The 23,363-nt window shown below is 37.5% G+C and overlaps 5 protein-coding genes across 5 annotated transcripts; 2 read left to right on the top strand and 3 right to left on the bottom strand.

Annotated features, from left to right (window-relative positions):
* Positions 1-211: 211 nt before the first annotated feature.
* Positions 212-4,069, bottom strand: LOC113763425. Its single transcript, XM_027307244.1, has 2 exons — positions 3,524-4,069; positions 212-945 (listed from the first exon to the last, which is right to left on the bottom strand). The coding sequence occupies exons 1-2, from the start codon at positions 3,969-3,971 to the stop codon at positions 386-388; spliced, it is 1,008 nt and encodes a 335-aa protein (XP_027163045.1). The 5' UTR covers positions 3,972-4,069; the 3' UTR covers positions 212-385.
* Positions 4,070-7,335: 3,266 nt separating this feature from the next.
* Positions 7,336-9,483, top strand: LOC113781460 (cytochrome c oxidase subunit 5C-2-like). Its single transcript, XM_027327403.1, has 2 exons — positions 7,336-7,442; positions 9,001-9,483. The coding sequence occupies exon 2, from the start codon at positions 9,030-9,032 to the stop codon at positions 9,219-9,221; it is 192 nt and encodes a 63-aa protein (XP_027183204.1). The 5' UTR covers positions 7,336-7,442; positions 9,001-9,029; the 3' UTR covers positions 9,222-9,483.
* Positions 9,484-10,092: 609 nt separating this feature from the next.
* On the bottom strand, positions 10,093-17,655 carry LOC113781451 (probable glutamyl endopeptidase, chloroplastic). Its single transcript, XM_027327391.1, has 15 exons — positions 17,251-17,655; positions 16,729-16,939; positions 16,428-16,538; positions 15,661-15,706; positions 15,182-15,291; positions 14,594-15,097; positions 14,143-14,271; positions 13,560-13,862; positions 13,024-13,482; positions 12,827-12,892; positions 12,278-12,338; positions 12,047-12,196; positions 11,668-11,805; positions 11,139-11,437; positions 10,093-10,558 (listed from the first exon to the last, which is right to left on the bottom strand). Coding segments are annotated over exons 1-15 (2,931 nt in total). The 5' UTR covers positions 17,594-17,655; the 3' UTR covers positions 10,093-10,557.
* Positions 17,656-18,211: 556 nt separating this feature from the next.
* LOC113748907 (calvin cycle protein CP12-2, chloroplastic-like) lies at positions 18,212-18,880 on the top strand. Its single transcript, XM_027292537.1, has one exon. The coding sequence runs from the start codon at positions 18,304-18,306 to the stop codon at positions 18,682-18,684; it is 381 nt and encodes a 126-aa protein (XP_027148338.1). The 5' UTR covers positions 18,212-18,303; the 3' UTR covers positions 18,685-18,880.
* Positions 18,881-19,313: 433 nt separating this feature from the next.
* On the bottom strand, positions 19,314-20,799 carry LOC113748818 (bZIP transcription factor 53-like). Its single transcript, XM_027292423.1, has 2 exons — positions 20,744-20,799; positions 19,314-20,441 (listed from the first exon to the last, which is right to left on the bottom strand). Exon 2 carries the CDS (start codon positions 20,076-20,078, stop codon positions 19,533-19,535), a length of 546 nt encoding a protein of 181 aa, XP_027148224.1. The 5' UTR covers positions 20,079-20,441; positions 20,744-20,799; the 3' UTR covers positions 19,314-19,532.
* Positions 20,800-23,363: the final 2,564 nt, after the last annotated feature.

Here is a 23,363-nt window from a genome sequence, read left to right as displayed (position 1 = left end):
CTCCTACAGAATTATCCTTAAACTGTTGATAGGGGTTAAATCCACTCCCTGTTGTATAGCTTTTTTTATTACGAGAGGTGAAGTTAAATATATTCTAAAAATGTTAAACTAAATTACCTTCAAATGTATTGCGAGGGTTCTTTTTTTCTTTTGCTTCAAATTAATTTTACCTTTCAATTTGGAGGATGAACACGGAGTCAACTATGAACACTTTCAAAAGAAAACCTGGCACCATTCAATCCAAATTCTTCCTTTTCTCCTGGTTACGAAAGTCGTACTATACGAATACATTTTGTATCTCAGAAGTTTTCTTATTCGAACATCTCAACCAAATACTCGAAAATAAAAAAGAGAGAAGAAAAGAAGGGGGCCATCAACTCCAAGATCAGAAAACAGCCTCCATGAGAATGTGCTTTCGTTTGGGGTAGCCCAGCCCAAGTATGTGGTTCAGGTAAACCCTGCCGTCCTTGACGGTGGCTGCCGTGACAATACGATGAGTGGCACCTTTGGTCACGCCTGAGACCCTGGCGGTATCCCAGTCGTCGGTGGTCTCGACCAGTCTAGTCGGGTTGCCGGCGACAATAAGCTTTGTGGGAGACAACAACTCCAGCCCATCTCCGAATTTCAAACTACCCCCTTCAACAAGTTTTACCAACCTAACCACCGGGCCGGCCTCCTTCCCAGCGACAGCGTTAGTAGCAACCTTGTAGAGCTGGCCGGCCATTGTATGAACCACCAAGAAGTAGCCGTTGGGATGATAGATGATTCCGTTGATGCCAACAATTTGGTTCTGCCAGCCCGGGGGGGTAAAGAGGGGATTGCGCATGGTGGCCAGGAATTGGCCGGTCGCACCCACTTTCCAAATTTTGCCTCCTTTGGGGTCGGTCACGTACGAATTACCCTCCTCATCCACTGCCACGTCATCTGCAAATGCTTTCTCATCCTCTGCAGTAATAATAGTGCATGCAATATAACCATCATCGTCTTTCATTCATCATCAATCAAGAAGCCAAAAGGGTAAATTCATCAAAGGAGGGAAAAAAAAAAGAAGAAAGAAAAAGAAACGATTAACAAAGATGAAGCCCGTTACCAGCTTTAAGTTTTCGTTTTATTTAGGAATAATTTTAGAAACCTCCCCTGAGGTTTCTACCAATTTCATTTAACTCCACTGAGGTTTGAAAAATTTCCCATACCTTTCTTATCATTTAAAATGACAATTTTACTTTTAAATATTTTAGTAAAATTCTCTTATTTGATATGTTTATACTTAGAATAAGTTTTAAAATTATTTTTTCATTATTTTTTCTTCTTATTCCTTTTTTATTTTTCACCAATAAAACTATAAAACTATCACTATTACCTCTAGTTTCCATTATAACCAAATATCGAACTAGTGATTTTTTTGAAGAATTAATTTTATACGATATCCAATATTTTTGCTAATTTTTGTTTTCTATTTTTTGATATTACAATTAACAATAAATCCAAAAGAAATAGCCTAAAAACACTACTAAATTATGATAATCTCCCTACTTCAAAAATTCATAAATTCTAAATGAATTATTTCAATATTTTCTTTTCTATCTAATAAATCTAAATCTATAATAAAATACTATCAAAAGTATCATATCATATTGATAAAATTAGACATTTTCCTTGTAGAGATGAAAAATTTAACACATTTTCCTTATAATTATACTGAATAATCTTATAATTATATAGAGAAATAAATTAAAACTCATTACACAAGGGCATTTTTCAATATTCATTTAAAAAATTGACCAAATCAATATTATTTTAACATTTTATTACTAAACTATCAAATCAAAGGAAATAAGTGTAATTTTCAAAACCATAAGGAAACTCAGTAAAATTATCAAAAACCTCAGAGGAGGTTTCTGAAATTATCTCTTTTATTTATTTATTTAAGTGTTGTCGGAGTACTTTTTTTTTGTGTTGGTTGTAGGAGTACTTGTTTCGCATCATTAGTAAAATAAGACGCAAGTGAGAGAAATATTGTCCTAGGCATAGGAATCAAAAGCCGTCACCTTTCGTTGTTGACGTATTTTTTCAAGAAGGGAGTCAAGGGAGTATTTAGACCGGCATATTGATTATTAACGCCGTGCAAAAAGCGTAGGGTAATACTAATATATTCTCAAATTGGATACCCTCCACCCCCCCCCCCCCAAAAAAAACAAAAACAAAAAAAAAGTTAAAAGTGAGCAGGCTCTTGAATTAAGTAATGTTTCAACTGTTTCCTGCTCATGTCATGGATAGGCAGTTGCGTAGTAACACTCTACAAATCTGTTAGTTATCACAACGCCGGACCAGGGAATTATGTGCATTTTGCAAGGCGCATAATTTTATTTGCACATGACATAATTTTATTTACACAACGTATAATTTTAGAACAAATTTTTATAGGCCCCACACACGTTATTAAAAACGAGATACAAGAAAAGATCTGGATCATATATATATATTTTTTTATCAAATCTTGACCATGAACAGCTCAGGACCGGTGAACCGTCCCTGTCCCATATCCCACAAAGCCCATTGAGGCCCAAACCTCAAAGTCAGATACAGATCAAACTTCCAGTTTAGAACTTAAGGTTATGACTTGAAAAGTTTTCTTTCTTTCAAAAAAATAAAATCTAAAAAACCACACAGGGCCGGGGAGTATAAAAGGTCAAAACAAAAAACAAAAAAAGGATGAAAAATGTTTTCACAGATCGGAATTAGTTAGAAGGGGAAAGAAAAAAAAAAGCGATGAAAAGAAAAAAGAGTGTGACTAGCAACAACTTTTGGAGTGCCATTTATTAACACTTCTGTCATCTCAGTAATAATAGCAGACCAACTCCCCCTTCCTTCGATAAATAATAAATAATAATAATAAATAGACAAAACAAACCAACTACTGACGACTGACCAATCGCCGATCAACATCCTCTCCAAGCTCCGACGTCCAACTATCCACCCACCCACGCACCACGTTTCACTCGCCAATGAACGCCACTTCACACTTAACCCAATATTTACTTTTCTTTTTTCTTCTTTTTTTTCAAATAATAAAAAAAACACAAATTTTCGATTCCAAAATCATTATTATTTATGATATAATAAGAAGGGAAGAGAAGGAAATTGTTTTGGTTAAAGCAAAGACGTTGATTGATTGATTAATTGATTGGCCTGGCCCCTTCTAATAAACGTGAAAAAACAAACACACAACACAAATGCTACTACTGCTGTTCCTTCTTTTTTTTTTTCACTAGAGATGAGAGTGAATGGCAATTTCAAAAAAAAAGTATAACGGCACACTCAGAAACCAGTAATGAGATAACATCACAAAGAAAAAAGAAAAAGTTGTGTTAGATTATACTCCATACTAGTACTAGTAAAAAGTAGTAGCCGTAGAGGCTGACTAGTTAGTTGAAAGCATTGACTGAGTTTAAAATAAATTTTTTTTTTTTTTAAAAAAACGAATACCGGTTGCCGAGAAGAATAGAGGCGGGGGCAGCCTAACCTGGGCCACTGAGTTTGGTAAGAAAGAGGCGGTTCCAGGTGGTGATATCATAGGCCGCCAGGGCACTGTACCGGTTGCCCAAAATGTCAGCTATGCACACCACCACCCGATTCCGAGGGCGGTCGATGGTGAAGCCCAGAGTGGCGTTGCCGGCCAAGTCAGCGTCCTTTACCACCTGGATCTCCTCCAAGGCCGAGGCTTTGGGATGATGATGCTCGGGAAGAATCGGAACTACGCCCATACCCCCCTCGAACAACGATACGATGAATCGACTGTTGACGTCGTCCCACTTGCTGCACTCCCTCAGCCACCCAACACTCTGGTATTCGTACACTTGCCTGCCCGCCTTCCCAGCCGTCCCCAGCCTTATCACATATCCGATTGGCACGGCTGATATCAGGAACAACACCAACAAACACCTGGTGGAACAGCAAAGGGAGCGAGCCATGGCCGCCGTCTTACTCAGATTCAGATTTTCTCCCACCTCTTTCTCTATGCCTAAGCCCCGCCCTCTCCCTACTCTATATGTACGTATGGACTCTCTCTCTCTACCGTCTATATATATATATATACACATACACTACACACAGCAGGAGATATGCTACTGTCCTAGCCGTCTTAAGGGATAATTTCACAAATCTACCTGAAGTTTTTACAATTTAACTGAGCTTCCTTAAAGTTTTGAAAATTATATTTACCTCCCTTATCCACCTGAATTGATAATTTTAATCTTAACATTTTAATAAAATTTCCTTGTTGGGCGTGCATATACAAAGATATATATATAATAAAGTCACCTTTTAATGTCATCCAAATTTTATTTGTCAATCTTTTTTTCTTTAATCAAAAGGAACGCTAACCCAAAACTAAATGGTCAGAACTACGATGAAGCTATATATGGTAATTCCAGCAATCTGAAAATTCACAAAACTCCAAAAGCAGTATGACGATACCGTCTTCTCCGGTTTAGAAAGAATATTTATCTCCTAAAGCACCACTAAAAGCATTCTATTATAATAATGTAGAACTATTGTCATAATTGCTCATCAAACAATAAATATGGTGTTAAAAATTTGACACTCTTGTCTCGTATTTCAGCTAACAATTGCTTTGAGAAGTAATTAAACTTATATTTTGGAGTATTAATTAAAATTGTTGATCAAGTCTAAGGTTTGATAATCACAAGTATCAAATCAAGAGAGATAGGTATAATTTTTGAAATCTTAAGAAAACTTAGTAAAATTATTAAAAATTTTAGGGGAGTATTATGAAATTATCCCTAGTCTAAATATAAAAAGTTCTCTTTCCTCTTTCCCCTCTCCTTCTAGATTAAGTCTAATTAAATGTCTTGGTACTGACAGCAAAAGAGGCTGTTGGCTGTGTCATGTATACTACGAGGACTGGGATTGGTAGCTTTGAACCACTGGGCCAATGGCTCAATGGCCACTAAGGTAGGAATTTAAGTCCCTTTTTGAGTCATAACACTCTTTTGATCTAGTTGGGTCTGTATACTCACTAGTCCTACGACAGCCTCTTTAGGCTCCCTTTTCCCCTAAATTAGGATAGGATAGATTATACAAATGTATGGTTGCTGAAAAAAAAAAAAAAAAGGATTGATAGCTTGGCTTTGTTTGGATCTCTTGTTTTTGGAGTGTTTTTCAAAAATTAGTTTTTCAAATACAATAAAAGTTACAACAAAGTACTCTAAAAGATAATCTAAAAATTAGTTTAAATTTTTTTAAAATTTTACCAAATATCTCATAATAAAGTGCCAATAAAAAATATTTCAAAATATTTTTTAAAAATATTTCAAAATATACTCTAAAAACTCTGCTACAGCAAAATTTTTCAAAAACACCCTCAAAAACAGCTAATCCAAACGGCATTTGAACCAACCACGTAGACTAGCAAGCAAAAGACCAAAATCGCAGCTCAGTTGAGCTGGCATTGGAAAATCCGAAGATTAAACACTAGGGGGTAGACGAGCCAGAGGGGCGGAGGCTACTTTTGAGTTTGGGTATCTGGCAACAAAGGACTCCACGGTCTGGTTCCTTCCTGTTTGCTTTTATTTTTTAATAATACTTTGATTCCGCGGTCCTTTTCTTTATTTATTGCTGGTATTTAAGCACACAAACACACAAAAATTAGGGCCAGGCGCCAATGAAAATGCGGATCAGGACCTGATTACGTTCTATTATTATAATTTTTACAACTTTTGGTATAATTTTAGTGCAATTGTGAATTAGTTACATAAGTGCTATTATTTTACATTAAATATTCTAAAAATTACGAGTTCATATGCATTAGGCATTTTTTTTTTATTTAAATGATCAGTTCGCATTAGATATTTTTGAAAATATAGTTTGAGTACTTTTAGAATTTAAAATTTTGTTAGCATATTTTTAATTTTTTGTTAAATTTTGACCACTACCCCTCCCCTTCTCCACCGACACCAAATCTCCTCTCTCCTTCCCTCCGCTCCTATTTTCTCTCTTCCTTTTTTTGTTGCAGCTGACACAATTAGAGAGGAGGAAGGGAAGGGAGAGGTGTTGAAGGGGTGGGGGGGAGAAGAGGGAATGGGATGGAAGAGGAAGAGGAAGAGATGAGGGAGGAGGAGTAAAATAGAGGAGGAGGGGGGAGGAGGATGGTGGTGAATGAAAGAAGAAAAAGGTGATAAATTTATTTTATTCAGTTTTTTATTTTTATTGTGTACTTGAAATTGCATGTATTTAATGTATTTTTAAGAGGCATTTTGAGAATATATTACTGTAGGTTCTAAAAATTAAAAATTTTATTTTTAAAGTACGCCTGGATCCAAGCGGAGGTAATTGGATGAAATTAGACAAAAGTTGGACTAGAGACGCCACGGCCCACGAGTCCGGTCCCCTACTCGTATATTGCAAACCAACCGGCTGCCACCAGATCTGCTGACTTGGGTCGGACACGCATTTCTGGTGGTGCATGCAGTTTTTGTTTTTCATTATTATACTCTTAATTCGCTCCAATAAAGTCCAATTGCGAACTGAATGGTCACTATAATACTAGCCTACCAGTATTACACGAGAGGGTATTTTCTTTTTTGCTTGTCAAATATTACGTGAGAGGGTAGGAAGTGGGACAATAAGCAATCAACCACCGAGGAAGTCAAAAAAACCACAGTGTTAACTAGTAATTAATTATAAGAGCATGCCCTTCCAAGACAGTCAAGCTGGTCTCACTAAGAGTTAGTACACCCGAGATCCAGTGTTCGAGCCTTGTAACCAAAATGAGAAATAACCCAACAACCCAAATAAGAGTTGGGCTTGAAGTGGGGTCAAGTCCTTTTGTTTGTCAAAAAAAAAATTAATTATAAGAGCATAATTCCCGCAATCGATACGATAGCTTTTCTATTCTTTTCCTATTTCTACTCTATAGTAAGGGGAATGAGTGAATCCAAATGGACCAAGGAGAAATCAGAAGGGATTGAACTACCATCAAACTAAAAATAAATAAATAAATAGCTTTCCCGTGACAACAGCTTAGTTATGCGTCTCTTGTCATTCTTTTGTTTGTTTCCATAAATAAATAAATAAAATGTCACTTTTTCCTTCTCTTTTGCATGAACATGTGATATTCAATTTTTTTTTTCTGTGATAAAATTTCTGTGCTACATTTTTGAATCCTAGTATTCGATTAAAGTCATCAACGTAAAGTTGAAGTTTATGCATTGGGTCACTAGAGGCCCACAGGCGTGTTCCCGAACCATTACCCCGAGCCCGAGTACGAGCGTCCCGCGAAAAACGAGGAGTATTAGAACCCAACCCAACCAACCACTCCTCATCTGATTCTGGCTCCTCATCTGATTCTGGCTTTTGTCACTCAACTCATATCACCGTCTATCGCCTCACGTCTGCCGTCAACCTCCTGAATCGCTGCTCAGGTCACTCCCTCAACCATAATTCCATTTTCCCCTCTGGTCGAAGACGCTTGATACATATGCGATTTAGTTTCTCTCTCTCTCTGTTTTTTTTTTTTGGGTATATGTCCTCGTTTATTCTCTTTTGGTAATAAAATTTGAAAAATGAAACAGTTTATATTAAGCTTGCATTTGCTTCTGGAGATTTCTGTATTCGAATATGAGATCCTTATTGGGTAGATCTGATACTCTTGGCCGTTTATTTTTCTTTTTCTTTTTTGTAGTTAAATTAGTCGGTTGAATCATACTAATATGGTCAACGTTTCGGGATGGGTTTTCGTCATATTTCTGGACGAGGGTTTAGAAGCCGAAGCCAAATGGTTTTTACTTTCTATCAGTGTAACAATTGGAAAGGCAGTTTGTTTTTTTTTTCATAATTGTTTTGCTTTTTTCCCCATTTTTGACCTGTTATGTTCCTAATTCTGGAATTTAATTGCCATATCTTATGTATGTTGAAAAAGGGGGGAAATTTTGCCTTTTTAGGATTACGTTGCAGCCATAGACTGGTCTGTTAGTTCTTTGGAAGAATCTTACTTTGATGTCATTTTATTTTACTCGATTCATTGAATAACTAGTTGAAAACCATTTGTTCCGCAGCATCCGCATTATAATATTTTTGGGCCCTTCCTGTACTGCTTGTGGTAACAGGCCAGTTTCCTTCCTTAAACTTGACATTTGATTTTTTACTAGAAGGATAACCTATTATTCAGCTTTGGTCGACATTGGGTGGATGGTTAGCGGAATGATGAAATGATTGAATTGCAATACTTTTGGTTAAGAATAGACTAACAACAGATGGAGAAGATGAGAGAGGTTGAAGTTAGACATGGATTTGGTTTTAACAATGTGGATTCACAAGTCAAGGGCTTTGATGTACTTCCCATTTTGTTTCCAATATATTCTCTTTCAGAGTTCTTTTTGAAGGGAACCTCCCTTTCCAAGGCAAGGTGGCCACCACATATCCTTACCAGTATGGAGTTCCATTCTAAGTGCAACTCCATTTTACTATATGTGGTAAACTTTATCTGCATATGTAACCAGATCATTGTGAGAGGGCTGGCCTATTTACATTACCTAAGTTAGTTGTTGGTGATTGAAGTTGGCTACATGACTAACTGACCTTGGAGGCCATTGCAAAACATAAGAGAAACTTGCTAAAAACATTTTTTTGTCTATTTGCAAAATGAGGGTTTTAAGAAATTGACCAAGACGAGTTTATGGTAATGTCTGTGTTGGAGTAGACAAAGTTCAAGTGTTGTGCCACGGGGACTCGTCTCAATGAAAAGACACCAAGGATTTGTTAACCAGATGCTTGCTATTTTACTTGCGCATTCATGCTAAGTTACCAGTTTTCAAAATGCATTCATGCTAAGTTACCAATGTTAATTAGTTTTCAAATAGCATTCAGCAATTCCTTGTTAAACCGCCCCCGCCCCCCAAAAAAAAATGTAAATGAGTCTGGAGTGGTTTGCTAGCTTTTAACAACTAGAAGAGAAGTTACAAATATTTTTGGTATTTGCAGGGACATTCTGCATTTAACTCGGAAGCTAAATGGCTGCCCATAAGGTCGCACATGCCACCTTGACAGGACCAAGTGTGGTGAAGGAGTTAATTTTTGGAGCTGTATTTGGACTAGCTGCTGGTACCTTGTGGAAGATGCATCACTGGAATGAGCAGAGAAAAGTTCGTGCATTTTATGACTTGCTGGAGAAAGGTGATATCAGTGTGGTCGCAGAAGAATAGTTTGTAACTTCTCTTAGTTTTACTATTGCAACTGCTGCTGGTGCTTCCACAACTTGTGATCTCATCAATTGGCTCTTGAAATGAGCCATGAGCGTGCCGATTGTGGTTTCTAGAGAATAAGTTATTTTGTACTGAATTTTTCATGCAACATCATTGCTCAAGTTTTTTTTAATGTGTTTTCTGCCGTTGGATCAGTTTCTTACTTTTCTCTTATATATTCATACACCCATATGATAGAACACCAGATGGATAATTATGTTTCGTTAGTTTTCATTTTTAAAAATTCTGCACAGTTTTTCTCCGTGCTTCCAATTGCTGCTGATGGTATTCGGGCTTGAACTGTTCCGCGTTCTGCTTGACCTTTGAGTTTACCTGATCTTGATTTCTGAATGCAGCTCTAAAATGCTGTTATATAAGCATCTGTTCTGTGGACCGGATTCTTGCTAGATAGGAGTATTAACTTTGATTTCATGACACGAAATTAGAGTTCATGGTAGATGAAAATTCTGCTTACAAATGCCGATTGGTGGATGGTTCTAACTGGAGTATTAGTAACCGAGGGCACAAGGGCTAATTGTCCTCTATTTCTCGTACTGTTTGCTATAGTCCTTGAATGCGTAATGGCTTGCATGAGAAGTGTAAACTTGGGCTTTTTTGCCTTCATTTCTGGAAAGACCGTTGAGTACTTTTTTTTTTTTTTTAAAATTGTCAATCCGTTGTGTACGTCGAGTATCAGGAGATTTATTCTGAAGTTGCACGAAAATGTACAAGTACCACGTAATCAAGGGATGGGTAATTTAAATTCATAGAACTTTTTGGTTGTCCAGACACAAAAATGTGTTAAGTGACACAAAAACGTGTAAGTAGCACATAATTAACCGATGGATGGTTTAAATGCATAAACTTTCTGATAATGGTTGTCAGAAATGAATGGCAGTTAGTTACACTTATTCATTTTACACCACCAATCCTGTGGATTGCCTCAGAATGAAATGTCAATTTACAAGAGCGGCCTCCTGATGTTTGGGTGTTGAATAAATTGCTGCTATTGCGCAACACGAATACCTTGAATGCTCCCCAGCTCCAGCTCCAAGCCCCAGCAGGGCAAAACCAAATACAGAAAAATGAAGAGCTTGTACGCTCTCCGAACACGATTCACAACTAAAAGTATTACCGTAGGGGTAGAATCATGCCCAGCGATATTAAATAAATTGACCTTGGAGTACAGATCTTAGGGCAGGGACCCGAACCACAATCTGAAATCAAGGTTGCTGCTTTTATTCCTGCCGATTGACATCCAACCTCGGAACTCCATTAATAACAGGCTTTAATGGGTTCTGCAAATCATGTAGTCGTTAACCAGGAAGCAATTTATTTCTTAAAAATTCATAGGGGAAGAAACAAAAGCAACCTGAGATGTTCGAATACTACAATCAGAAAACGGTAAAAAAATCACATCTACAACTACGCATATGCACAAACACAGCACGATCCAAACAAATCATGGAGGCAGCAAAATTGAGGCAAAACGGGAAATATCATGGGGGTTACGGCACATGTTATCTGGTTCACCCCTATCAGAACAAATTGTTGACATCTAGGCAAGGAAAGAAATAGTCTTTATAAGATCTAGTCATTGACAAATCAAGCAATTTCCATTCGATGATTAATGCTTTTCAAAAACTGGAAGGCAAGCTTCCCAAATTCAGTGGTTTAGGCAATTTAAATCGCATTCAATGAAGAAATCAGAAAATTTTATAGAGAGTAAAAACACATTATTTATGTTTATTTTTCGCAGACATTCACGCATAATTTAGATCTCAATACAAAAGAATTAAAGCAAAGACCAAACTCAAGTACGGAACTCCTCCTTCCATCTTCCCTCTATAATTGATGTATAATGGACAAAGCAATTACCACAAGGATGATCTTTGGGAGTAATAAAGTGTAATCTTTTGTTGATCTTCTAGCTCTCTGACTCCTTCAGCTGCATCGACGACTTTGCTTTCTGAACCCTCTGTACCTTTAATGTTGTCTGTACAAGTATTAGAATCAACACTACTATTCAATACACAATATGTTTGCAGCCACCTGTCAGTCTCCCAGAGAACATGCATTATGCTTTCACGTGCAGCATAGCCATGACTCTCAAAGGGAAGAATAACCAGACGAGAAAGTGCACCATGTCCTTTCAAAGCATTGAAAAATCGATCGGACTGCATAACATAGAAGAAATCAAGAAAATCAAATTCTCTAACATTGGTGGTGAGGCCAACAGTTAAAACAAGAAAGCGGCTTTAGATTGCAAAAAAGTAGTACAAACTAACAGCAACAAGAAGAACAAAGGACACCGACTTATAAGAACACTGTGCAGATTAATCTTCAAAAGATATAAATATCTTTGGTAAAGAAAACTTTCAAATATAAAGTGGACTCACACTTTTACCTGCATTGTTAAGGTTCCAGGATTGTTGTCCTCTTCGCCATGAATAAGCAAGATGGGCTTCTTAATTTTATGGGCTGACATGAATGGGCTCATCTCAACGTAGGTAGTTGTGGCCTCCCAAAGAGTTCGATCCTCATTCTGAGCCAAGAAAAAAGAAATAGGTGAATATACTGCCAAAACCTTTACTAGAAAAAAGTATGGAAACCACAGAGAAAGAAGTTCAAATCTTTCTCTTGCCCCCTAATTGAAATGAACCAAAAAGAGAAATACCATAAAATGGGAACAAAACCAACAATAGAATTAAAGCGTGGTGTAATGGAAGAACAAGGTAAACAACTAAAACCTCAACCTCTATTACCTCTATTAAGGACATCATTACCTGAAACCCAAAAGGTGTAAGAGTTCGGTTATAGGCTCCAGATCGAGCAATCCCACAACAGAAAAGATGCGGAGCTTGTGCCAGGAGGTTAGCAGCCATGAATGCCCCGTAGGAATGACCGCCAATGGCAATTTTTTCTGCACGTGCCACCTTCAAAGGATAACAGTATGAAAATCAAACATATGTCCATGTCTCCAACTGAAATTGGCAAGGACAGTTCAAAAAACTTACACCCCTACATATAACTTCCTCAACAGCAGCCTCCGCACTTGCAACAAGTTGCTCCACATACCTAGTGAACATAGCTTTTAATTAAACTGACATTGACATTTAGGTTGGAAATGGTAATTTAAAGCTTTGTACTAATACTGCAAGCCAATATGTTCATGCATTCTATTGATGATAATAGAATATACAAGGTAACAAAGCCTGCACAAATAAAACATACTGAAGTGCAGAAAGGAGGAGTGCAAAAGGTGGATATTAAATTTAGCACAGGAAACATCCATCTGCATGACCTCCAGCAGGAAACATCACCCTTCGCCTCTTATTTCCTTTCACTAAAACTTTCATCAGCTAACCACTCTTTTCAAGTCTGTTATGTCTGATAAGCTAAGGATTCTATAAATCTTCCGTTTTCCAGAGGTTATGTTTGCACAGGTAGTAACCTTCACCAAATGACTAATTACGTAAAAACTTCTTCCACTAAAAGAGAATAGATTCTTATCCTTTTGAGTTTGAATGGAGAACCAACATGCAAAATCCGTATATATCATATACCTATCATTTGCCTCTTCATCTCCCTCACCAATGATGGGAATTGTCGGTCCAGACAAAACAGCGAACCTGCAAATCAGAGCAATCTTAGAGTTGTAAGATACAACAAATCTGATGACAAAAGTCTGCAGGTGCAGTATTGATATTCAATATACATAAATCATAAATAAAACCCAGCAAGTGAAGGGAAGAAACCCTGCCTCCTTGCCAACCAAAGTAGAGGGGACGTTGGTCCAATTCCAGCAAACTCATTAGGAGAACCACGGACTTGTCCAGCTGCATCTTTACTTTTAAACTCACCTGGATATGACCAAACCAGACATGGAAGGGGTCCATCTTTTGAGGGATCATAACCTGGTGGAAGGTACAGGGTTGCAGTAAGTTGAACTCCGTCCTTCCTTTGATATCTGATCATCTCCTTCTGTAATGATGCCAGCTGAGGGTATGGATGGGGGAAATTTGTAATCTGGCAGGGTTTCTTTTCTGGCCAACTTAGTATGAAATATTGGGTATTTTCAGTTTTAGATTCTTTAGAAGTAAGTATTTTCAATTGATTAAGATACAACTCCCCTTCATTCTGATCGGACATTAAAGCAACAATAGTTTCGTAGTATTTATCCTTATCACTTTGCCATATTCGTTCCTTGTTCCCTGTATTTCTGAAAATTCTCATTTCAGTATCCCAGTACATAAACAAAACATCGACGAAAAATCCATAGACGACACACAAACTCACATGTCAAACAAATCCAAAAATGGGATGTTCCCTTCTGGAGTAGCACCGATTCCACTCAACAGAACATAAATGCCTTCATCGTCAGAATTTTTCACCTTTGCAATCACATAAGTTCCAGCAGAAGTTCTCCGCAACATGGGAGAGCCAGGATCAGAGTAGACGTCTTCTGATGACCTATCAAATAGTATGCGTGGACTTATGTCCTCCCTGGACCCAGGAGAAATAACCCAGGTTCTTATCTTCCGTGTTTTGTACCAGGACTCGTACACCAAAGCAAGCGAATCATCGCACCAAGAAATCCCTCTGTTAAGATGAAAGGTCACAGATGTCGAGCAAGATTACCAGTTCTATCAAGCATGATTGCAATCAGCCAATAACAGAAATTATGTAGGATTGCCAGGAACTGAATTCAAGGAGCAATGCTTTGCTGTTCCAAAGTGAGCCTTCTCAAGAATTATCTGTTGTTTTTTATGCTTGCGAGTTTCCAAAAAAGATGCCAAAATTCAGAAGACAATGCACAGGAGCATACACAAACCAAAGAAAGTTGACACAGACTGCAATTGATAGGAAATAGTGATCATACCCATAGCGAAGATCAAGTTTGTGTAATATAATTGGCTGTTCATTTTCAAGTGGCACAGCAGGTTGTGTATAGATAATGTCACGCGGAGACACTTCAACTTTGGCATCACCACCATCTTGCGTCTCAACCCTGATTTAATAACCAACACAAAAGCAAAATATCAAAACAGTACCGTACCACAACTGAAAAGCTACATATAGTAGCCAGTTTTTAGAAGTAGGCACAGACCAAGCAGCAGAGACTAGCAAGTATTCATAACTCTATAGTGTTAACAGGAAGAAAGGAAATTGTTAACCATACCTCTATAGCGTTTAGAATGTATTCATACCATTAATCACATAAAAAATTTGCCATCAATCAAAACATAAAAGCTTTCTACAGAGAGAGAAAGAGAGCGAATAGAAAAAGGAATTCAGTTAAAGACATAAACAGCAGCAATTTTTGGGTATACCAGTAGAGGGTGGAAGGTTTGTCAGCTCTCCAATTAATTGATCGCATCCCTTTCCGCACACTATTGAAAGTAATAGGAATGTCTTCAGCCAAGGGCAAATCACAAAGTTCTCTAACAAATTTCCCATTAGCTGTCCACACCTGGACCTTTTTGGGAAATCTTCCACAGGGTACAATAAAAGAAAATGGCCTATGAATTGAAGTACTCAAAATATATTGCTCATCTGGAGATGGTTCCATTGAAGTATATATGGCCGGTGGTCCAATTGGCTCCACTGACCCATCCAGAGAGGCCACAACAAGTTGTGTAGTAGCATAGTACTCAAATAAATCTTCATCATATTCGTCTTTGAGCAGATCTTGGAAGGTTCTCGTTTGAATAACATTTTTTTGCTCATTAGACTGAATCTTAGGACCAGAGGGAACAAAGCGCTTCTTTGGTGGCTCCCCACGAGATAAAGGGATTGTACAAACCAATAGAGTTGAGTTATTCACCCAGACAAAGCTGAGAAGGAAATCACTTAGTTACTAGAGAGAAGGAAATACAATTTTTTCAGTAAGTTGGCCCGACAGGAACAGTGAGTCATACTTATCAAAAACTGCATTAACATATACATCCGGCGAGTGGAACAATAGTCTAGCTTTCCCAGTCTCCACATCAGCAACCCAGACTTTGAGCTTACTGCCACTGTCATCATCCTGTACATAGCCAGAATCAGGAAGTCTAGCCAGTTACCAAAACAATAATTTACACGGGAAAAAGCATGCCGCCATAATATTGTGCCACTGATTTTGCAACCAAAGGAGGGAAAAAGAAGAGGAGAAACTGGTAGCTGCTAAAATTCTAGAGTGCCAAATTCAGGGAACCTTTGAAACTAGCAGTGCTTTTAGTTTGACCTTAAAGAAACGAGAATTCTCTACATGTTTGTCAACTCATGTGCTTTCAGTAAGTCAACCAAAGCAGGCAAAATGGTACAAGTCACCATTAAGAGCATCCAAAGGTGTCGATGGAATAATTGAAGTAGCACAAGTTTAAATTACATCAACTACTTAAAATCCGAAAAGTACCTCATCAGCTCGAACACTGAAGGATAAATGCCGACCGTCCTTTGACCTTTTAGGAGCAAAATAACAAATCACAAATTAGGCAAAAGGTGCAGTATAAATTCACAGAAGGCTAAATGTCAACACTAGTCATCAACTTGAAAGAAAAAAGAAGAGTCACACTAAAGGTCAGAATAGATCCCAAGTATAAAAACTGCAGCAGGTTGGCACAGAGCAAAAGACATAATAGTAACAAATGCACCCCACTTTAGCAGTACCCTCAATATCTTGTCCAAGCCCTCAGTAGATGCAGTCAAGTTATAATCTTCCACGAGCTCAACAAAATCATAAATTTTTTCTTTAGAGATGAGAAAGAATACATCACTAAGTGTAAGAAAGTAAACCTGGAAATTAACATTTCCTGGCAGAAGGTGATCTCTCTTCCCATGAGAAGTAGACAAGCAGTGGATTATGTGGCATTTTGAGAAAAAGTGAAGAAAATGGACTCATGGCTTCAGAATACCCGAGTTTCATTACCAATCACAATAAGGTCAATCCTCTACGTGGTCTGAGAGTTAAGACTTAAATTAACGTAGATGATAACATCAAAGATGGATAAATTGAGTACATATTATCACAATGCAGTAGAATGAGGGATATGGCCAACTGCCAGTCCGCACATAAAAATGAAATGAGAATGGGATAACAGCAATACTGAACTAGTTAAGGACTCCAAGAATCAGTGTGTTGTAAGCCTCAAGCTAAAAGTTGAAAGAGGGGGCGGGCATTACCAAGTAACAAAATTGATTTTAGCACCGTGTGGGAGGCCGGTGATCTCCTTCTCTGGACCTAAGGTACCATCAGCATTTAGCAAGTGGATCCCTATACCCGTGTAAAATGACCTGAGAAAAATGATGAGCGAAGCATATAGTATCATGCCATGTTAGACTTGCAAATACACGAGTTACTTGCAACATTTGGAGTCTAATTATATCCGTGATTGCATTAAGTGAGTGAAAGAAACAGCATGGAAGAATGCAGTAACAACAACAAAAGCGAAGGAAAAGACAGGAAAAATTCCAAATCACTCACATACGGCTTCGGGAATTACATTTTCCATCAATGCGAACACCAGCGAGCTTCTCCTCTGGCCTGGCTAATTCTGCCAAAGGAGGTAAAGATCTCCGCCTGAGGAAAAGTATTTTATCCCTCTGCGGAGAGAACGAGAGTGCAGGAAGAGGGGGAGCATCCACTATATCTCTAATTTCTGGGGGAGGAAATTGATATCCATTGGCGCCCAAATCTGTTGATTAAACGATAGAAGTGTAGGTAATGCAGCCAGCAAGTTTTTAAGCATTTCGTTGATTAGACTCATCCATAACTAATCGAAGTCTAGTAGTACTAAAGAAGAGGAGAGAGAGAGAGAGAGAAAGAAAACTAAAATCAACGTCCAGATTTTACATACCTATTAAGTAATTAGTACTAGTATAAATCGTTGTCTTAACCAAAAAAGAAAGAAAAAGAAAAGATTGGGCAACCCTTTTCCTTTATTGGTTTTTTTTTTTTTTTAATCTTAATAGTGGTATATTATGAAAAAGTTTATTTGAGAACAACCTTGGTTTTCAGGTGACGCAGAATGAGTGGGTTGATGAGGAGGATCGGATGCGTTGGAAGCAGCACCGTCCTCCACAGCGACGGCGTTTACGGGTACAAGATTGTGGATTCTGGAGGAGGGCATGGGGATGGGTTTGAGATGGGAGGAGGTATTATAACAGGTCCCGGAACTGGAAGTTGGTGAATGCAGGGCCGGAAATCTAAAGGGTAATGGGACGGCTTTGGGGAGAGGAGAACGGGAGGAGGAGGAGAGAGGCTTGGGGAGATGATGATGGTGAAGAAGAGAGAGGGGAGTGGGAAGGGAGTGGGAGGAGAATCGATGATAAACTTTGTGAAGCCGCATTTTCACTAGTTTGCTGCTGCTGCAATAATAACAACATTATCGTCCCAGCGCTACTGCCGCTCTACTGTTATCGCTAGTAAAAATGATTAGTAGTACACTGTAGGCTTGTTAACTACCACTACTGCTACTATTATCAGTAGCAGACTTGTTAGTCCCTTAAATAAATTTACACATGAAGAAGTTATAAAAAGTGTTTACTTTCACAAAAAAAAATAATAATAAAAGGTCAATTTCCCCGGGAACGCAGAATATTTCGCGTTCGGAAATGGCCGAATCCTCTTTTTAAGTTGAGCGTACTTCACACGCTAGGTTGCGAAACCAACCCGCTGATGAATATACATATATTGACAGACGTAAGAATGAAATGCTGTGAAAATATCATCAAGAGCTGCACGTGGAAGGAAGGGAAAAAATAAAAATAAACTGCACAGATATTTCATGCCAACCGAATATATATAAAACAAAAGATATTTCCACAAAAGAAAAAAAAAACAATTGGTAGTGGAATGACGTGGAAGATCTTGATAGGAAGACAAGTGATAAGAAATGTATGTTCAGGATTCATTTCACACTCCTGTTACTGTTAGTACTATATTATAGGAGCGACCGTATGGCTTCTTACGTTATCTGGTATTATATAATAATTGCAAAGCTTACAACCCCTACTGGACTGGAGCAATAAGAGCCGGGAGAGTATCAGAATTATAGCCATGGCAGCCATAGCTGGTGTGAGCCTCTCAACCCCACAAATATTGGCCAAGGCATCACACTCGACCCTCAAGTTCCCCTGCCTAAACCACCCATGCAAGAGTTCCACCACCACCCATTTTGTGCACCGGGGACTCTCTGTCCGGCCCCTGGCTGCAGCACCGGAAAGGCTGTCGGACCAGGTGGCTGAGAGCGTCAAGCATGCTGAGGAAGCATGCGCCGGTGACCCAGAAAGCGGAGAGTGTGCTGCCGCGTGGGATGAAGTCGAGGAGCTGAGCGCAGCTGCAAGTGACGCCAGGGACCGCAAGAAAGAGACGGACGTCTTGGAGAACTATTGCAAAGACAATCCTGAGACTGAGGAGTGCCGTACCTATGACAACTGATTTCGGTCATGCTTGTTAGTTCCCAATCCCATGGCCCGTTATCTTTATCTTTTTTTATTTTTAGTAGTAAGTAATCATTTTCAAACCTCTGTACTGTTTGATTATGTTCGTTAAGAGTCGTTAAAATGGATGGATGGATGGATGATCACTTTTCATCATGTTTAAACGAGCATTATACCATATACTGTTGATCTTAGATTTGTTTGCAGAAATCTGTCGATTTAATTTGTTTCTATTCTTTCTTCTTCCTTTTTTTTTTTTTCAATCATTCTTGCAAAGTGCGAGTGTTTGGATTTGGATACATTCAGTGCTTGCTTTGAGAGGAAAATCATGCGGTTGCCAAAAAGGACCAACCAAAATATTTAAGCGAAACCAAGAATATCAAGCGTACAACTATACAGGAACGAGCGAGCTCGATTGGGGGTTAAAAGTCAGTGTGACAATAACTCATAATGTCAGGCCTAGCAGCCCAAGTTGCAGGAGGAGGAGGAGTCGTGTGTATAGAAAAAGTAACTTCATTGAGTTAGCTTCCCTTTTGGAGTTGGGTTTCATATCTTGCCAAAAAAAATTTAGATTTGAATTTATTGACTAACCGTAGCCAATCAACTATTGTCAATTTAGATTAGATCTGCAAGCAACATCTACTCAAATTAATATGGACAAGCTAACAATCCAACATACTAATACTTGAAAGTGTATAAACAATCTCTAGCAATTACCATATCAGACACCCTAAAAAGCTGAAATAAGCATATCAAACAACTTCAAAAATATTACAATCAATTAGAAACTGACGACCAGACATTGACTCAACTAAGAAGTAACAAGTGCTTAACCCAAGATTTATTTCAGTCGAGGAAGTAATCAGCAGAGGCAGCAATTGGCTGATTCACACAGGAGAGATGCCATGGGTCTTGCAACAGTGGTAGTGGTTGAGGTAGAAAGGAATCCTGCTGCAATGGTTGAGGCAGAAATGGGTCCTGCAACATCGGCTGAGCCGGAAAGGGGAGCTGCCATGGTTTATGTGAGGTATCTGGAATTTCTTGAGTATCAATCGCCACACCATTGACTTCAGATGCAATGTGAATCACATCATTCATGGAACGCAAACGATCAGACAATTCATCAAACTGAGCCCTCACAACCTTATTTTGAGAAGCCATGTTTTGATACATTTGATTGGTGGCATTGATTCTGTCCGAGTATGATTGGTTTTCTTCCTTTAAGAGATTCACTTGACGGAGAAGCTCTTCAAGCTGCTGGTGCTTCTTATTTCGAGACCTCTGAGCAGATAAGCGATTGGATTCCTTTCTCTTCATCTTCTTCAAATCACACTTAGCATTACATGGATCCCCCTTTGACCCGAAATTCATAAATGATTTGTCTGGTGCCATCTTTTTTCGATGTATTTAATTGAAAGTTAAGTGAGCGTTTGGAGCGAATTTTTTGCTAAAGTTTAGACCAATTGCGAACCTGATGACTAATAGTTACAAAATTTTTGCCCGATGAAAATCAATTTGAGGGTTAGTTCATGAAAACACGTAAAACCAGTAGAGAAAAACTACTGAAAATGAGTGAAGAAGGCGAATCCGGCGCATGAGGACAGTGTGTGTCATGAAATTTTCTGAGGAAGAGGAAAACGTAGAAACATGATCGGTTCTTCGAAATTCCTTAATTCGCAAAACTTATTAATATTTAATTTTGTTAAATTTGAAACAAATTTTTTTGGGGTGGGGTGAGACAGCAATAGAGTAGATCTGCAAAAAAAGAAAGTAATCATGCAATTAAACAACTGTTCTGATTTCTGAATCAATCAATAAGCAAACAAACCAGCAAATCTAGGAATGCTGTAATCAGAAGCCAACGACATAGATTATTCCAAAAACATAAAAAAAAAAAAGATAATATAAATGAAATCTATACTAGATGAATAAAAACAAAAAACAGAAAATAAACTATCTGAAACGAAACAAATAAAGAAAAAAAAAAAGAAAACAGCAATAAACAGTAAAGAAACTAAGGGAAAGGGAAAGGGAAATGAAAAGGGAAAAGAACTAACCTGTGCGCAAACGAGGCGACGGGAGCGAAGAAGGTCGACAAGATCGTGGGGATGGGGTATTTATAGGAGAACATGGTGGCTTCAGCGTCTAAGATTAAGGGATTTAATAATAGAAAATTTGGAATATTCTAAAATAATTCGACCGAGTGGGGTCTCGTAGCCGTAGGTGCCTGCTGCAATATAACGACAGCAAAGCAATTGATGCCCATCGGTCATCTTTTAAGTTTTTTTTTTTTTTGTTTTTTGTTTGGCCCATCGTTTTAGGTAAATGTTGGAAGGACCAATTACCCAACAAAATCTTCTTCGGTCAGAAAAAGGTCTTGTTTGGTTGTATTTTTTTAGATTTTTTGTAAAAAAATTATTGTAACAATTTAATATATATGAGGTAAAAATATGATTGAAAAATATGTTTACTAAAAAGTAATAATTTTTCTTTGAAAAATTGTTATCCAAACAAGGCCTTGCCGATTTCTATCAACTTACCAAATTCCGTATCTGTGATACATAATTAACCAAATCCAGTTAAATTCAGTACTTATTGTTTTGTTAGCAATACGAAATTGTTAAATAATAGGTGACATTGGGTGATTGACATCTTAAATTTTTCTTATGAACTATTTCTCTCTCTCTCTCTTTTTTTTTTTGGTTTACTATGTTCGTGTTATAATTTTTGTATTAATTTGGGTTCCTTTTATGATTTGTCATATTTCCTCCTATCCTCGCCTTTTCATACTAATCTTAAAACAAGTTTGAAATAAATTGATGGTGTTTGACGATGTCGAAAACCGGAAAGGTGTGCATGCTTTAGGAAAAGGTGCAGTCAATCCTCTAGTTACGATGCTGGCTGAATTCGCTGACCGTTTTTAAGGAAACAAAAAATACCAAATTGGAAAGTAAATCCACGTAAATTGATGCTCGCATCTTGGGACGCGTTTTGACAATCAATGTGAGAAGGAAAATAATTAAAAAAAAAACTTAATCGTGAACTAGACAGCTTGCTTTGAAAGACCACCTAAAAAATTAGGGCCCATGTGGAAACTCTGAAGCCTTCTAGATGCTAATAGCTCTAGCCTGTAAGGTAAGGATACGGTGCAGAGACGGTATCAGACACCGGACAGTTCACGATTAAGATTTGGTCAAAAAAAATTATACGATTCAAATTTTATATTGTATCTCGATTTTAATAATATGTGTGGGATTTATAAAATTTTGTTCTAAAGTTACAAATTATTGAAAGTAAATTACACTATGTGCAAACAAAGTTACGCCGTATGAAAAATGCACATAATTTTCAGTTGCAGTAAAGGAAAGTGCAATCGTTCCTGCCCGTGGTCCGTAAGGGAATTCGCTCGTGTGGAAACTCGGCAACGACTTCTAGCCTGCTAGGTACTAAAACACACTTTTTGATAATCTAATTCAATATTTATATTTAACAAATTCATATATGTTAATATATTCGAATGTATTTGATAATTAAAAATAAAATTTTAAATTAATTAAATGATACTAAATTTTTTAGATAAAATTTATTTTCAAAAATAAGTGATAAATTATTCACTTATCACTAAATATAATATATACTCGAATGTATTTAATTTAATATTTAATAATTTAATGAATTCAAATTTCACATTTATCAAACGCATCTAAGAACTTTTGCCAGTAAATGAATTCTGATATGAATCATGTCCTGTCCGAACCTAAGGTGCAAAAGGTTATAAAAAAAAAAAAACTATTTGGGCAGGTCTTGTTCAATTCTACGACATGTAGTCTCATTTGTTCATATTGTAAATATAGAAGACAAATTTGTGAAAATGAGCCTCACACGCGATATTAAAACTGATATACAAGATCCGTTCTAATTCTTACATTGCCCAAATAATGACCGTGAACCATTTTAGACAGTGCTACCTAATCCTTGCCCCACGCGTCGCTGACAGTGGGCCCTCATGCGGGCCCCACATAAATGAACGCCGCTGTTTTATGTGACACGCTTCAGTAGCTCACGCTACCATGCCGTCCAGAAAAGAATTTTGAGATAATTTTTTAACAGTCGTGGCTATTTCCACTGAAATTTACAAAATTACACTTACTTTCTTTTTGTTATGAAAAAAGAGATCATAACAGTTTTCACAAACCTTACAAATATTAAGTTAAAAAAAAGAGCTCAAAATGGAAAAAAGGAAAAGAAGATGATGATGAAGAAACCCTTTCCCACTGACATTTTTTTTTTTTTTATCCAAAAGTTGTAATCACATTTTATCTAGTACATTATTGTCTTCCAGTCCCAGTTCCACTGTATGGGCTTCTTGTTCAAAATTACAAAGAGTTGACCAAACAATAGAGACGTATTTGTTAAAATAAGTATCTTCACAAATTAATTAATTTAAAAATTTAAAAAAAATCCAAACACCAAAATAGGATGTCTTCAAAACATCTGGTTTTAGTTTCCGACAAATAACTTCATGAAAGTTTTATCATGTAAGTAATGATGATAATTGACTTCTTTTATTCATCTAATTTGTTCAATAGATCCAACAGGGGCAACATAATTAGATTTTTTGTACTTAAATTCCCAATTGTTCCCAGTATATACTTCTGAAATGGATTTTTTGTGGTA

Source organism: Coffea eugenioides, chromosome 1 (genome assembly GCF_003713205.1).
Source record: "Coffea eugenioides isolate CCC68of chromosome 1, Ceug_1.0, whole genome shotgun sequence".
In the NCBI taxonomy this organism is placed as follows: Eukaryota; Viridiplantae; Streptophyta; class Magnoliopsida; order Gentianales; family Rubiaceae; genus Coffea; species Coffea eugenioides.
Note: the sequence above shows the minus strand (reverse complement) of the source record. Positions and strands in the feature narration are given on the sequence as shown.